The sequence below is a fragment of the Caretta caretta genome, chromosome 2, assembly GCF_965140235.1.
Source record: "Caretta caretta isolate rCarCar2 chromosome 2, rCarCar1.hap1, whole genome shotgun sequence".
Classification (NCBI taxonomy): Eukaryota; Metazoa; Chordata; order Testudines; family Cheloniidae; genus Caretta; species Caretta caretta.
Genome location: NC_134207.1, coordinates 161603424 through 161616010, shown reverse-complemented (window position 1 = coordinate 161616010; position 12587 = coordinate 161603424). Strand labels below are relative to the sequence as shown.

Sequence of the window (12587 nt, the reverse complement as noted above, 5' to 3'; positions counted from 1 at the left end):
TTTTAGGTTATTATAGTCAAAATGCTGGGTGAATAGTGAAGTAAACTGGGGAGAAGGTGTGGATTTAGGAGGAATGTAGCCACTAGGTGATATAGGGTTAGCAGCACACATTGAGCAACTCCCATCTTTTCATGTGCTGTGATATATGTACTGCTTACTGTATTTTTCACTCCATGCATCTGATGAAGTAGGTTTTAGCCCACAAAAGCTTATGCCCAGATAAATTTGTTAGTCTCTAAGGTGCCACAAGGACTCCTCCTTGTTTTTTTCTCTTTGAGCTATATACTTGCTCATTGTGCTGTTGAAAACCAGACCATCTAATAAAACTGAGACTGAAAGGAGCTTTATGAGAACCAAGCCCACTCTTAATTCTGGTATTACTAACATTAGAAAGTGAGCAATTAATTTCTTTACTACCCCAAACTCTAAATCAAAGCAGAGCTACACCACTGTTTCACTAATGTTAGACTAGGAGAGAATACCTTTAATGAGCACTAATTACCCTTTGAGGTCTTTCAGGTTCTTAGCAGTGGTTTGTTCTTGTTTATCATTATATTATTCAATTTCAAATTGCATAGGTATTATAATAGAAAAACAGGATTAGTTAAAATTAATTTGATTGTTTATTTTGCCTCTTGAAACTTAAAAAAATAGTCAGTAAGTGATGTTTGTCATTTTGATTATAGTTTTTGTGATTCAAACCACTGGCATTTTGAAGCACATTTTGAAACAGTTTTTAGAATTGTTGAAAATATTTGACTTCATAGTTAAAATGCTGAGGATTTTAATTCAGAATTTATACTGAAAAGGGAGCTGAAAGGCTTTCTAGTTAGAGGAACTCAGGAGATGATAGCGTAGACAGTCTTTCTAAGAACATAACCTATGCTGGAAATTGTTTCAATGAAACTCCTTTACATTCTTCCAGAAAGATAACAACATTAAATTAAATACCCCTCTTCCATCCCAGTACTGCTGTAAGTTAAAGTTTTAATACAAGCAGTGATGACAGTTCATTGTATGAGACTGTCATGTCTTGCAAGCATGTTTTTATCTCACAGTTACCAGGAGACTTCGGTTTTGATCATCATTCTCAGTCTAGTTTGCTGTAGCATTAGTTATTCTGATATTATGAACCTGTAATTTCTTAAGGGTTTGATCCTGCAAATGTGCTGGGTGTAGTGTTTGCAACTGTGAGTGAAAATCCCATTCATGTCAACCAGTAGACCCAATAGTGTTTGTAATATTGGGCCCAATTCCCTGATTCTGCAATTGAATTCAAGGAGGTGAACTCCTGTGTCCATGCAGAGAGTCCCACTGAATCCAATCCTGATTGCAGAATCAGGGCTTATGTTTGTAATAATACCCTCTTTCCTCCATCTGATGTCCTCTGAATTTTTTTAATTGCTTTGACTTTAAATATTGGACCAGTGCTTATTATGTTTAGATTATATTATTCAAAATGACCTTGTTTCAGTTTCCTTTGATTTTATTTTTAAACATTGTTAAATGTTCAAAATTGAAAGTGTTTCACTTGACCTAAAACAATTTTTTTGAGATTTTTCAGATATGCCAGCAAACTGAAACATCAATTATTTATGCGTCTCTAACTCTAATCCACTAACAAAAACATACAAAATGGAAAGAAAACAGGAGTTTGTTAAGAGTGCTGACTCCTTCAGTTAAAGACTTTGCAGTGACACAAAAAGACAGATAAAAGATGATGTTGCAGGATATTAATTATTAATCAACAATCATTTTGTATCTTCAGTCACAGCTTTCTGAAGAAAAACTTAAGAGTAATGCTTGCTCCTTAAACCTGAAATACTAGCTTCTAAAATTATGTCCTGAAAGTATAAATATTTCTAAGAATATGACATTGGTTTTGGCCAAGGTAAGAAAGAGAGGTTGAGACCTAGCAGCTCACTAGCATTACCAATTGAGGACTGAGAGGAGGAGGACTCATTCTTTTCACTGCTCCATAAATAAACATAAAAGCTTGTGCTTTTCTTTTTTGTTTCTGGATTTATTCCTCTCCTATGACAGAGTCCTAGTCTATTAATGGTTCTACTTGCACTGTCCTTAGTGTGGGCAGAACTGGGTTTGAGCCATGGACTTGAATGGAAGTAGGATTGACATTGTAATGATAATATTTCCAGTTGTACAGGTTCATCAACTGAGACCTTGAGTAAATTTGAAAAATAAATCGTCGTAACTGTTGAATTTTTAATTTCATTAAAATATTTGACAGAATATTTAATTTGGGTTACTTGTTGAATGCATTTTTACTCAACATGCTCAGATTTTGCTTTAATGAATCTGTTTGATTGATTAGTTAAATAGACTAAAGACTCTTCCTAACTCTTAAAAACTTGCATTGGGTCTGTGGGCAGTGGAAGGGCAAGTTGACAGTAGAAAAACAAAAGGCAAAAAAAATCTTGGACGAATGATGTGGTATCCTGGTTGGGATCAAAGGGATTATTCATCCACAAAGAGATTAGCAGATCATTGTACAAAATGGGCTACCATAGTTGCAAACCTCCAGGAAAGGAGATGCTACATAAGAAGCAGGGAAAGAAAAAAATCCATCACTGACACTGAGTGATATATTTCCCCAGATAAGTGGGCCACTTGCAAAGTTAGGTCCTAAGCTTGTAATTGCTTATGCATGTGGTTATATAAGCATGCAAATAAGCCCTTCGTAATTACATGCATAAAGATTTGCTGGATCACAACCTGAGATAAATATATTCTCATCTTCTAGGTGCATTTGTGTAATTCACTAACACTAATGAACCTTGCATACCATCTAAAAGAACATGTATCAACATGGAATGTCTTGCAATGTACATCTTCTACGGAAAGAGTTTTTATAGTCTGAGCACAATCAGTGTACGGGCAGGATATGGAAATACTTGTCAGCCTGTTCTATAAGTACTATTAGCTTTTTTCCTAGTCCTTTTGGTCTTCAAGAAAGAAGAGTTAGGGAGTGAAATGCTGGGACCATTAAAGCCAGTAGCAAAATTCCCACTGATTTCAATACGGCCAGAATTTCACCTAGGAATTTTTGTGTATTTATTATTTGCTATATTTCAGTCACTTGTGATACAGACTGAATAGAAACTTAACAGGGCACTCTCAAGAGAAAAAATAAAAGCTATGTATCATTCTTATCACAAAAAGTGGCTAGCCTAGACACAATTGTTCTTCCTTACAATCATGACTTTAAAAAACAAAGAACATACCCATCCCTTTTCTTCCCCTTCCCCCCAAACCAAACCCATAGCCAGTGGGCATGTGGAATTTTGCAAGGCTCATATTTTTGAACTGATGCAAAGGTCTTTAATTAGTTTTTTCTCAGTCCTTATTTAGACATGATTCCCACTGAAGTCAGAAATAGAGGAAAAGTTTATTAAGAACCTCTGGAATAAGCCCAGTGTACATTTTGAAGTTCTTTCCTGTGTTGACATTGATACTTTATTAATACCAAACATTTTGAAACAAATGTTATGTACTTTTGTCCATTTATGTGCTCATGTGCTCTCTTCCAGTTTATTCAGGTTGTTTTCAGTGACGTTAAAACAAAACCTGTGGCAGTTCTATTTAGTAGACTTTGGTAACCCCTCTCCCCTTCTCCCAATTTTAATTCTTTTAGCTACCAGATTTTAAGTACTGGTCCTTATTTGCTTGACAGTGTCCCCTTTAATGCTACACCTACTAATGGCAGGTAACATTTTCAAAGTTTAAAAAAGGCTTACTTCACAAGAAATGGATTAAGAAGTTAATGTTCACAAAGAAAACTGTTCACTTTCTTTTAAATATATTCAGATTAACAAATAAGCAATGAGATTGTGTGTGTTCTGCAGACTGTAGGTACAGAGACCATGAATGAGAATAAATTTATGACTGTGGATCCCAATACCGGGCCAATGGAAGCTGCCATCAAACCATTGCCATTTAAGGATTCAAACTTCATTGTAAGTATTTTAACCATTAGAAATTCTCAAACTTTAAATGAAGTAGTAACTAAGATACTATATTACTACATTGCTAATATTCCTACTAAGAAAGTAAGATTAGGAGCCATGTCAAGGGTCCATATCATACCATCAATTTTAAAGAAATTCAGCTTCAAAATCCATGCCAAGATATGGCCAAAGTGTGCATTAAATTACAGAACATGAAAATGACACTAGTCCAGAGGCAAGACTTCTTATATTCAGTCCTGACCCAATGCCAAAAAAGTACCGCTGCTAGATCAAGGTACCTGTAATGGTTTATGGTCTGGTATCTCGCAAGTCACCAAGGCTAGAAATGAACAATTTATACCATTGTAAATCTGGGAATCCAGTCGGTTCAAGTGCATGAAGCGTTCGTTCCTAAGCCCAGTCAGGTTGCAAAATAATGGACTAAAAAAATCAATCATGTCATTAGTGATTGCCATTATGCACCCCCTCAGTAATTTCATTGCCAACATAATGTTAGCGGCCATTCTCTCAATCATTAGAGCTAGAAACAAATACTTACTGCTCTCTAAAATCTTGGCATTCCAGCTTTCAAGTGGTGGAAACTCTAGCAATTTGTGAAGTACAGGCTGCTAAAATAACCTCAGAATTAAATTGTGGGTAGAGGCATAGCAAGATGATAATAGCTGCTAATGTGATTGTGGTTTGGTCTTTACTGTTGTTTTAATGTCTGCTATCTTGCTACCTGTGGGGGCTCAGACCCAGTTGTCAGACTCTACCAAATGTTCTTTGGATCAGTAACCTTTTCAGAGTGCAAGCCCTAAGCCATTGCTCAAAAAGAAAGATCTGATCCCTGTAATTTAATTCTGTATGAATCAGATGCAACCATCCCACAAAATAAAGCCTGAGTACTTGGTGTAGTTTGCTAAGCAGGGGTTTTACAGGGATATGAAATTGGCCCCAGAGTCTCAGGCTTTGCATTTATTTTAGACCACTACATCCTTTGCTTCTCGAACTCTTCTCTAAGCACCAGCCTCTTTGGGTTGCATGGTTTGTGCAGAAGCCTCATGTGCCCAAAGCCTCTTCACGTAGCTTGAGTATAGGATTTGGGTAGTGCAGATGCATTGTGCTGGCCCTTCATGTTTCAGGTGAATTTCACTACGTCTGAATTGAAACTGTTGGTATCCACAGGCATGAAAGCTGAGGTATGTACAGAATCTGGTACCACTGTTGCAGAATTAGTTGTAAAATTGTAATGAAAACTACCACAGTATTGTCTCACACTTGACACAAAAATTAATCAGAGGGAAATTCTAGGAGCTTATTCTGAACCCACATCCACCCCATGAGCTGTGATTAAGAATTCTGCTGACTTTTAAAATAATATTTATTTTAAGTTAATCTCATTGTGAAGAAAATAAAGTCAAATACCTTAACTTCTAAAAGTATGCCAAAAACTGAAAAACTGTTAGTTCATTCCACCAGAGAGAATTTTTGGTTGCAAATTTAAAAATAAAAAGCAGGAAGGAACAAGTTGCCCTTTAACTGTTAATCCCAAAATATCTAGATTTAAGGACTAATGCTGCAAGGTGCTGTGCACCTTCTGGCAACTGAATAGAACAAGGGGTTGATAAGGGGATCTAGAGCCTTTCTCCCATAAGTCACCAGCTCACGTGCAGCTAAATTAATTTGCACTTGAGAGTTGTTGCCATGTGATTGCTATCATGTAAGAGGAGACTCACTCCAGGTCAAAGCAGATACAAATTCATGTCAGTTTAGTTGTTGGCAGTCTCAGCAGGAAGAACCAGGATAGAGAGTACTTTTCTGTATCACTCATTCAAACTCCTAGAGGTGATCCCTCCAGAACAAATTGGAGGCACATTCATAGAACAGTACAACGAGCCTTGTACTGTCTCTGCCACTACTGTACCTTTCCTGTCAATAAAGCTATCAGTCCATTACCTTTTACAAGAAATACACAAGTGCATTAGGCCCAAATCCTGCGTTTGAGTCTCTGAGGGTAGGCCTAGAAAGAAAACCCTGTCAGTTTCTAAGGCACCCCATGCAGGTGTAAGGATCCATCTGCATAGATCCACAGGCAGGATCGGGCCTTCTCAAGCATACAGCACAGAAATTTTGCTGATCTTGCTTTTGTAAATCCAATTTATAGCATTTTCTGGCTATTTAAGTAAAGTATAATCAGCAAGTATCATTGTTATACCAATGGGGATGGGTGGTATTTTTAAACATTTGGAAATGCTCTCAGTTCCATTCTCAATCCCTCGATCTGTTCAGATGCCAGAAGGTGCAGAGCACCTTGCAACATCAGGCCTTAAATCCAGATATTTAAATCTTGCTTTAGTGGATTTAAAAGCAAAATATACAGTGAAACAAGTGATCGCTTCTGATTCTTCTTCCTTTTTATTAAAGCAAAAACAGATTCTTCACAGTGTAATAGTTAGTATATTTCCAGTTTGGCTGAGTCTTGCCACTAGCTTTAGATCACGTCATAAGTGCCAGCAATAGGCCAAACAGATAACTTGAAACGTGATGAGGTAGGGGAAAAATCCACGTACTGAATCTGAATTACAAATGTGTTGGGATGGAAATGGCTGTGGTAGCTGTCAATAGCCTCTCTCTTTCAGTGCTATCTAGGTTACCAGGGTGTTACTCATATCGCTAAATGTTCCATTTACTTTCCATTTTGGATATTCATTGCCAAAAAAAAAAGTGAAGTTGATGCATCACTAGCTCATGAGCATCCTCCCTGAATACAGTATCTTACAGTCACCTCTATGGAAAAACCTTTTCACGGAGAATCCTATTCATCTACTTTACCATTCCCACTCCTCCCATTCTCAAGCACTTTACGCACCAATTTATAAAATACAGCCAAAATGTGTGTGCAGAACTTTGAGAGAGTTTTGATAAGGCTGATGTGGTGGATAGTAATTATTAAGAGAGATAACACTTCTGGCTATGAGAAAATGTTCTTTTTTGAAATAAAACTGAGAAGCTCAGTCCTTTCATCTTTTAGAAGCAGGACAGTATGTTGTGTATCTTCTTTCTCTTGAGGGACATAAATAAAATTACTCCGTAGCAATCACATTTGATAACTGAAATGACTGTTATAATAACTATAGAAAGGCTTGCTTCCTTTAGTATAGCTTTCAAAATGCGCAATAGTCTTTCCAGCACAACGTTCTCTTACTCCTTTTCTATTTTACAGTCTTCTTTCATTTGAAAGAAAAAGAAGATTGCCACAAGGCTTCTCATAGCATTGATTACATTTTACAAGATCAGTTGTATTTTTGCACAATCACTTTTCACTTACTGGAGATACAGCTGCACCTGTAATTTTGCATATGCCATGCAAAAGAGAATTTAGACATGTAATCACAATTTAGATACAACCCCATAGTAAACAGTTTTAATATGATGGGAAGTGCACACAAGTGCGGAATCCTGTAATCTCAGACTAACCCTAACCAGACTGATTTTCTATTTCCCTATAAAAAGCAGATTTTAATTTCCTTCAGTTAATCCCAAAACTAGTAGTTTTGACACAGTTAAAAAAATCTTTGTTTTTCTTGCAACTGAAATTAAAGTGTACAGTGTGTTAGACTATTGATTAAATAAGTGAGCATGATAAATGGTTCATGACAAGATGAGGCGTATCGCAAAGGCTGTGAAATAATGTCATATTTTGAAATAGTCATCTTTATTTTTTCTTAAACACTATGTTTTAATTCTAGCACTCTGGCATTGGTGGAGCAGCAGCTGGGAAGAAGAACAGAACTTGGAAGAACCTAAAACAAATTCTTGCTTCTGAAAGGGCATTGCCATGGCAACTCAATGATCCTAGTTGTAAGCTGCTTAGATGCTTTGCATGTATTTATAAATAATAAAATCCACACAAATTACTTTCTTTAAAATGAACCTAAATTTTATCTATGCATGCAGTATTCTGATTGAACAGATTCCAGTGATACTATTTAAGAACAGCCTGACCCCACAACCAAATGGAGAGGAACATGAAGTATGTAATTGGGAGTGGTGTTAGAAAGTTTGTGCGTGTTTGAGAGAGAAAAGTTTGTGAGGTCAAGATTCTGTCACCTTTATTCATATTGAGTGGTACTCTATGAGTAACCCCATATCTGCCTTAATCTACTCATGGAGTAATAAATTGCTCAACATGAATAAAAGGCAGAATCTACCCCTCAGTTTTTATCTGGGCAGGCTATAAGAAATAAAAAAGCACCTCAGAAATTGAGCGTGTTTGCATTTTTTAATATTTTATTTGTCAGCCTGTTAGGGTATATCTACACTGCAAGGAAACCCCTGTGGCAACAAGTCTTAGAGCCTGGTCAACTGACTCAGGCTTGCGCCATGGGAGTGAAAGTAGTAGTGTAGATGTTCCTGCTTAGATTGGAGGCTGGGCTCTGAAACCCCACAAGAGGGGTGGGTCTCAAAGCCGGGGCTCCAGCCTGAAAAGGAATGCCTTCACTGCTATTTTTAGACCCGAAGCGCAAGCCCAAGTTAGTTGATCCAGCCTCTGAGACTCCCTCCTGCAGGGTTGTTTTTTTGGTAGTGTAGGCATACCCTCAAGTGTTTTATCCAAAAATAACTTGCCATTTTCAAAAGGGTTTTTGAGACTACTATTATAGAAAAATGCAGATGACTGTGTGTTCCTGGCTATTACAACTGACAATCTGCTGAGGTTGCTATTTCCACTACATTCTATTTGTAAATGTACACATTTTAAAAAAAGATAGAAAAACAAACGTAATTGCATATTTTAAAACAGCTGCCTCAGGCATTAATATCTTTTGAATTATTGCCTTATAGTGCACGTGACGATTAAAGGATCTGATCTGCTAAATTGGAATCCTTCATCCATAAAATCTGAATCAGATGCACGTGGGAGGAAAGAAGCTAGCCATGTACAAGATATTTTTGTGTATATCAATACTTTGTCAAGTTAGGGTTTGTTTTTTTTGTTTGTTTTTTTTTTGTAACTATTGAAACATACCGAGTTGTGTCTGAATAAACGTTTGCATATAAGAGCAATGCTATTACTGCCTAAGGGACACCAAAAAAATAGCAATTTCTATAATTTCATTTAAGTATTCAGACAATTTTCTAGGTCATTGGCCAGGCTTAAAGTGGCACATGCTTAAAGATTTATCTGATTTAAAAGATTACTTTGCTTTTCTGGATTACAGTATTTCAAAGCTTCAGTCTTGAGCAATGTTTGGTGGTCTTAACGTACAGCAGGCATAATGACTATTCTTGCAGATATAGTATCTCTGACTGTAGAGGAAATATTGTCATTAAGACTTACATGAAACCATTGTGTTTGTAATGAAGTTCAAATAGCTCTCTTGCATTTTTCTTCCTTTAGGGGCCAGTCCTGCTCACCTTACCCCTGTCAGTAAGGCAAGCAGGATGAGGGCCTTAGTGTACAAAGAAAGCAAGCTAAATGCTTTCAGTTAATTCTGTTTCATGTCTCTTTGCCTTACTGTTGCTAGAAAATAGACATTTCATTTAGTAAAACAATTGTTTTTCAACAGTTGTTTACCTTTCCAAGTGTTATTTTTATTTAAAACAAAACAAAACACAAGAGTGACCCTGAAAAGATAGAATGCAGAAGTTAATGTCTTCCTTTCTCTCTTTGACATACTTTTAGACTTTAATATCGAAGCTCCTCCTTCCTTTAAACCAGCCAAGAAATACTCTGATATTTCAGGACTTCCTGTAAGTATTTTTTTTTAAACTTGTCTAAATTGGCATAGCATTTCTCACAACACAAAATAAAGATTCATAGATATTAAGGTCAGAAGGGACCATTATGATCATCTAGTCCGACCTTCTGCACAATGCAAGCCATAGAATCTCACCCACCCACTCCTGCGAAAAACCTCTCACCTTCGTCTGAGCTATTGATGTCCTCAAATCGTGGTTTAAAGACTTCAAGGAGCAGAGAATCATCCAGCAAGTGGCCCGTGCCCCATGCTACAGAGGAAGGCGAAAAACCTCCAGGACCTCTTCCAGTCTGCCCTGGAGGAAAATTCCTTCCTGACCCCAAATATGTTGATCAGCTAAACCCTGAGCATATGGGCAAGATTCACCAGCCAGATACCCAGGAAAGAATTCTATGTAGTAACTCAGATCCCACCCCATCTAAGATCCTATCACAGGCCATTGGGCCTATTTACCATGAATATTTAAAGATCAATTAATTACCAAAATCATGTTATCCCATCATACCATCTCCATAAACTTATTGAGTTTAATCTTAAAGCCAGATAGGTCTTTTGCCCCCACTGCTTCCCTTGGAAGGCTATTCCAAAACTTCACTCCTCTGATGGTTAGAAACCATCTAATTTCAAGTCTAAACTTCCCAATGACCAGTTTACAACCATTTGTTCTTGTGTCCACATTGGTACTGAGCTTAAATAATTCCTCTCCCTCTCCGGTATTTATCCCTCTGATATATTTATAGAGAGCAATCATATCTCCCCTCAACCTTCTTTTGGTTAGGCTAAACAAGCCAAGCTCCTTGAGTCTCCTTTCATAAGACAGGTTTTCCATTCCTCGGATCATTCTAGTAGCCCTCCTCTGTACCTGTTCCAGTTTGAATTCATCCTTCTTAAACATGGGAGACCAGAACTGCACACAGTATTCCTGGTGAGGTCTCACCAATGCCTTGTATAACGGTACTAAAACCTCCTTATCCCTACTGGAAATACCTCGCCTAATGCAGCCCAAGACCGCATTAGCTTTTTTTCACTGCCATATCACATTGGCGGCTCATAGTCATCCTGTGATCAACCAATACTCCGAGGTCCTTTTCCTCCTCTGTTACTTCTAATTGCTGCATCCCCAGCTTATAACTAAAATTCTTGTTATTAATCCTTAAATGCATAACCTTACACTTCCCTCTATTAAATTTCATCCTATTACTGTAGCTCACGAAAGCTCATGCTCAAATAAATTGGTTAGTCTCTAAGGTGCCACAAGTACTCCTTTTCTTTTTGCGAATACAGACTAACACGGCTGTTACTCTGAAACCAGTTTACAAGGTCATCCAAATCTTCCTGTATGATATCCTGGACTCTCTCTAAATTGGCAATACCTCCCAGCTTTGTATCATCCGCAAACTTTATTAGCACACTCCCACTTTTTCTGCTGAGGTCAGTAATAAACAGATTAAATAAGATTGGTCCCAAAACCGATCCCTGAGGAACTCCACTGGTTACCTCCCTCCAGCCTGACAGTTCACCTTTCAGTAGGACCCGCTGTAGTCTCCCTGTTAACCAATTCCTTATCCACCTTTCAATTTTCGTATTGATTCCCATCTTTTCCACTTTAACTAATAATTCCCCATGTGGCACGGTATCAAATGCCTTACTGAAATCTAGGTAAATTAGATCCACTGCATTTCCTTTGTCTAAAAAATCTATTACTTTCTCAAAGAAGGAGATCAGGTTGGTTTGGCATGATCTACCTTTTGTAAAACCATGTTGTATTTTGTCCCATTTACCATTGACTTCAATGTCCTTAACTACTTTCTCCTTCAAAATTTTTTCCAAGACCTCACATGCTACAGATGTCAAACTAACAGGCCTGTAGTTATCCAGATCACTTTTTTTTCCTTTCTTAAAAATAGGAACTGTGTTAGCAATTCTCCAATCATACGGTACAACCCCTGAGTTTACAGATTCATTAAAAATTCTTGCTAATAGGCTTGCAATTTCATGTGCCAATTCCTTTAATAATCTTGGATGAAGATTATCTGGGCCCCCCGATTTAGTCCCATTAAGCTGTTCGAGTTTCGCTTCTACCTCAGATACGGTAATATCTGCCTCCACATTCTCATTCCCATTTGTCATACTACCATTATCCCTAGGATCCTCATTAGCCTTATTAAAGACTGAAGCAAAGTATTTGTTTAGATATTGGGCCATGCCTAGATTATCCTTGACCTCCACTCCATCCTCAGTGTTTAGTGGTCCCACTTCTTCTTTCTTTGTTTTGTTCTTATTTATATGACTATAGAACCTTTTACTATTGCTTTTAATTCCCTTTGGAAGGTCCAACTCTACTTGACTTTTAGCCTATCTCACTTTATCCCTACATGTTTTGACCTCAATAGGGTAGCTTTCCTTGCTGATCCCTCCTATCTTCCACTCCCTGTATGCTTTCTGCTTTTTCTTAATCACCTCTCCGAGATGCTTGCTCATCCAGCTTGGTCTATAACTCCTGCCTATGAATTTTTTCCCCTTTCTTGGGATGCAGGCTTCCAATAGCTTCTGCAGCTTTGACTTAAAGTAATCCAAGGCCTCCTCTGCCTTTAGATCCATACGTTCTTCAGTCCACTCCACTTTCCTAACTAATTTCCTTAATTTTTGAAAGTCAGCTCTTTTGAAATAAAAAACCCTAGTTGCAGATTTATTTTTGTTTGTCCTTCCATTCACTTTGAACTGAATTAGCTCATGATCACTTGAACGAAGATTGTCCCCTACAGCCATTTCTTCTGTGAGGTCCTCACTGCTCACCAAAACCAAATCTAAAAGGCATCCCCTCTAGTCGGTTCAGCAACTACTTGATGAAGGAATCCAT

The 12587-nt window shown here is 37.5% G+C and overlaps 1 protein-coding gene and 1 long non-coding RNA gene across 5 annotated transcripts in view; one reads left to right on the top strand and one right to left on the bottom strand.

Annotated features, from left to right (window-relative positions):
* Positions 1-12587, bottom strand: part of LOC125631890 (uncharacterized) — a 442082-nt gene that overhangs the window by 10350 nt on the left and 419145 nt on the right. The window lies entirely within an intron of this gene.
* The window catches only part of INO80C (INO80 complex subunit C), a 39793-nt gene that overhangs the window by 18776 nt on the left and 8430 nt on the right, over positions 1-12587 (top strand). The window contains exons 2-4 of the mRNA XM_048839312.2: positions 3864-3974; positions 7718-7829; positions 9652-9719. Coding sequence (XP_048695269.1) covers positions 3864-3974; positions 7718-7829; positions 9652-9719 — 291 coding nt within the window. The remainder of the gene's footprint in view (positions 1-3863; positions 3975-7717; positions 7830-9651; positions 9720-12587) is intronic.